At 45.8% G+C, this 2,946-nt stretch overlaps 1 protein-coding gene across 1 annotated transcript; it reads left to right on the top strand.

The window, feature by feature from the left end:
- Positions 1-13: 13 nt before the first annotated feature.
- LOC119345357 (putative disease resistance protein RGA3) lies at positions 14-2,482 on the top strand (the record flags this gene model as incomplete). Its single annotated transcript, XM_037615473.1, has 3 exons — positions 14-299; positions 1,057-1,699; positions 1,986-2,482. Coding segments are annotated over exons 2-3 (1,128 nt in total), but the record flags the coding sequence as incomplete, so codon positions are not given.
- Positions 2,483-2,946: the final 464 nt, after the last annotated feature.

Here is a 2,946-nt window from a genome sequence, read left to right as displayed (position 1 = left end):
AGCAGTAGATCTTGGACATCTCCCCCCCTAAGATCTGCTCAGCCAGCTTGCGGCAGCAGCAGCAGCAGCGCTCTTCTCCCCGCCGGCCGCCGTCACTTGACTTGGCCATCCACCACCCACCGTACCATCTCCAGCCACCACTCTGGCTCTCCATCGACAAGGCAAGGGGATCTATCTACATATTCATTCTAGGAGTGAGCTGCAAACAACCAAGAAGAGAAGATAGATAGATCCCATCCCACTCTGCCTGCCTTGTTGAATCCTCTCGGCTCTCACTGCAACTGCAACTGCAAGCCAAGGTGATAATCCGTCCGCCCGTCCGCAAACCACTGTCTAGAATTTCCGCTGTGTTTACTTTTACTTTTGATAATAATACTAGTACTCCCTCTGTAAACTAATATAAGAGCATTTAGATCACTACAATAGTGATCTAAATGCTCTTATATTAGTTTACGGAGGGAGTACTAGTGTTCAAGTAGCTAGCCACTGGAGTGGGATCTCAAACATTCACCGGTTCAGATCTGTAGAGAGAGTCGTTGAAGCCTTTGCAGTTTGCACTAATTAAACGTACATACTTAATTAAGTGTCATCGCCGTCTGCCAGATCCCCTCCAGCTCGCTCTCTCTCTCTCTGTCTGTATTGGGGACTCCGATTATCGAGTCCGGTACGGGCTGTATCGGTGGGGGGTTCAGCTAGATACTCCCTCCGTCCGAAAATACTTGTAATCAAAATGAATACAAATTGATTGTATCTAGAACTAAAATACGTCTAGATACATCCCCTTTTAATCATTTTGATGACAAGTATTTTCGGGCGGAGGGAGTAGCTGGAAAGAAGCGAGATAGACCCCCTTCCTCCTCTCACTGCAACAACTGCAAGCCGAGGTGATCATCGATCGCCAAAACATGCGTATCTGCACGCATGTTTCTAATTTCGTTGCAATGGATGATTCTTTTAGTTGCTACCTGCACTGTACCAACATCTTCTCATGCATATTACTCTGTATGTATACGTACTATGCTTAACTGGTTGGTGTGGTGTGGTGTACGCATGCAGGAAGGAAGCCCCATGGCGGCTGTCCTTGATGCTTTGGCAACCCGAGTGATGAACACCATACTGGATATGGGGGAAGAGAAGATCAGCATGCTGCTGGGCGTCTCCCAAGAGATCAACAAGCTGGAAGCCAATATGGAACCCCTTCGGAACCTCCTCACCGACGCCGAGAGGAGGCGCATCACTGACAGGAGCGTGCAGGCATGGGTGACCAAGCTCAAGAGCGCCATGTACGAGGCCTCTGACATCCTTGATCTTTGCCAGCTTGAGGCCATGGACCGAAAGGACAAGCAACACTCCAGTGGCTTATGCCTCCGACTCCGGGAGAAGCTGCCATTTCTGGGCTGCCTCGGGGATAAGCTGCAGGGTGTCCTCCAGCCCTTTCTCTTCTGCATGCAGAACCCCGGATTCGCCAACGAGGTAGGCGGACGCATCAAGACTCTCAACGAGGAGCTGGCCACCATCCGCCAGGGTGTCGCTAACTTCAAATTCATTGACCTTGGCTCCTATGAGGAAAGGCGGAGGCCGCCGACCAGTTCGGCCTCCTACCCCAAGCGTGAAAACGCACAGTTCGTCCAATCAGATCTCGTGGGGGATCAAATCAAGAGGAATACAGAGAAACTGGTGCAGAAGCTAATCTCAACCATGGTTTTCAATTTCAGTTTCAGAAAAATTTCAGCATCAACCGAAATCACTGAAATTCAGTGATTTCAGTTTCCATTTCAGCCAAATGACCGAAATATTCACTTGGGTTCAATTAAAAATTTGAAAATTTTAAAAAATATTTCAAAAAAATATTGGAATTGTTGTGCTATACTGAAATTGCTGAAATATTTTGGCCAAAACGTAATATTTCAGTGTTTGCTGAAATTACTGAAATTCAGCGAATTTCACCGTAAACTCACTGAAAGTGAAAACCATGATCTCAACCGACCGCCACAACCATGGTAGAAGCAACATCGTCAATGTGGTGGCCATTGTTGGCCAGGGCGGCATAGGCAAGAGCACGCTCGCCAAGAAGGTCTTCGCAAGCGAGGCCATCAAGGAGGAGTTCAAAACCAAGATATGGCTGAGCGTCACTCAACAGTTCACCAAGGTGGACCTGCTAAGGGCCGCCATCTCCCAAGCTGGGGGGAATAAGCATGGTGATGAGAAGGACGAGACCATACTTGTGAACGTCCTCACCAACACCCTATCAAACAACAAGTTTCTGTTGGTCATGGATGATGTGTGGAACCAACAAGCATGGGAAAACGTGCTCCGCACCCCCATTCTTAATGCTGCCGGTACACAACCAGGAAGCCGGGTATTGGTTACCTCAAGAATGGTTGATGTTGTTGAGAGCATGGGAGCTTCCATCCTGCGTGTCAACACACTAAACAATGAAGATGCTTGGTGCTTGCTAAAGAAACAGCTGCCGCAGCCACAGGTCAGTAACTCATCTGTTTTACAAACAAGTACAATATTTTGGACATCAATTTAGTTAAACTTTATCTAGCAGTACATGTTACACATTTGGATTGGATATATTGATAATCATATATGTGTGCATTTGTATATCAATTTTATTAAATATTTTCTCCAGTATTGTTTATGGCATTGGTTCGACCGCCAACAAATACATTTGACTGCTGCTTTGGATTCCTGTAGGTTAAAGGGAAATTGTATTACTAGTATTTATGGCAAATTGAATAGCTCCATTTTCACATGGAAAACCTTATGTATCTGATACGATGCGTGATGGTTTTAAGTTGCGGTGGAACGCAAGTCCTACATTGACAAGAAAATGAGAACGTTGATATGCGAGGATATGTGAATCCATAATCGGTCAGATCAAATTAAAATGGAAAAGTATAGAGAATTGTGCATAAATTTAATCTTAGAATTTTAATT

This window comes from Triticum dicoccoides, unplaced genomic scaffold, assembly GCF_002162155.2.
Source record: "Triticum dicoccoides isolate Atlit2015 ecotype Zavitan unplaced genomic scaffold, WEW_v2.0 scaffold22957, whole genome shotgun sequence".
Lineage (NCBI taxonomy): Eukaryota > Viridiplantae > Streptophyta > Magnoliopsida > Poales > Poaceae > Triticum > Triticum dicoccoides.
Note: the sequence above shows the minus strand (reverse complement) of the source record. Positions and strands in the feature narration are given on the sequence as shown.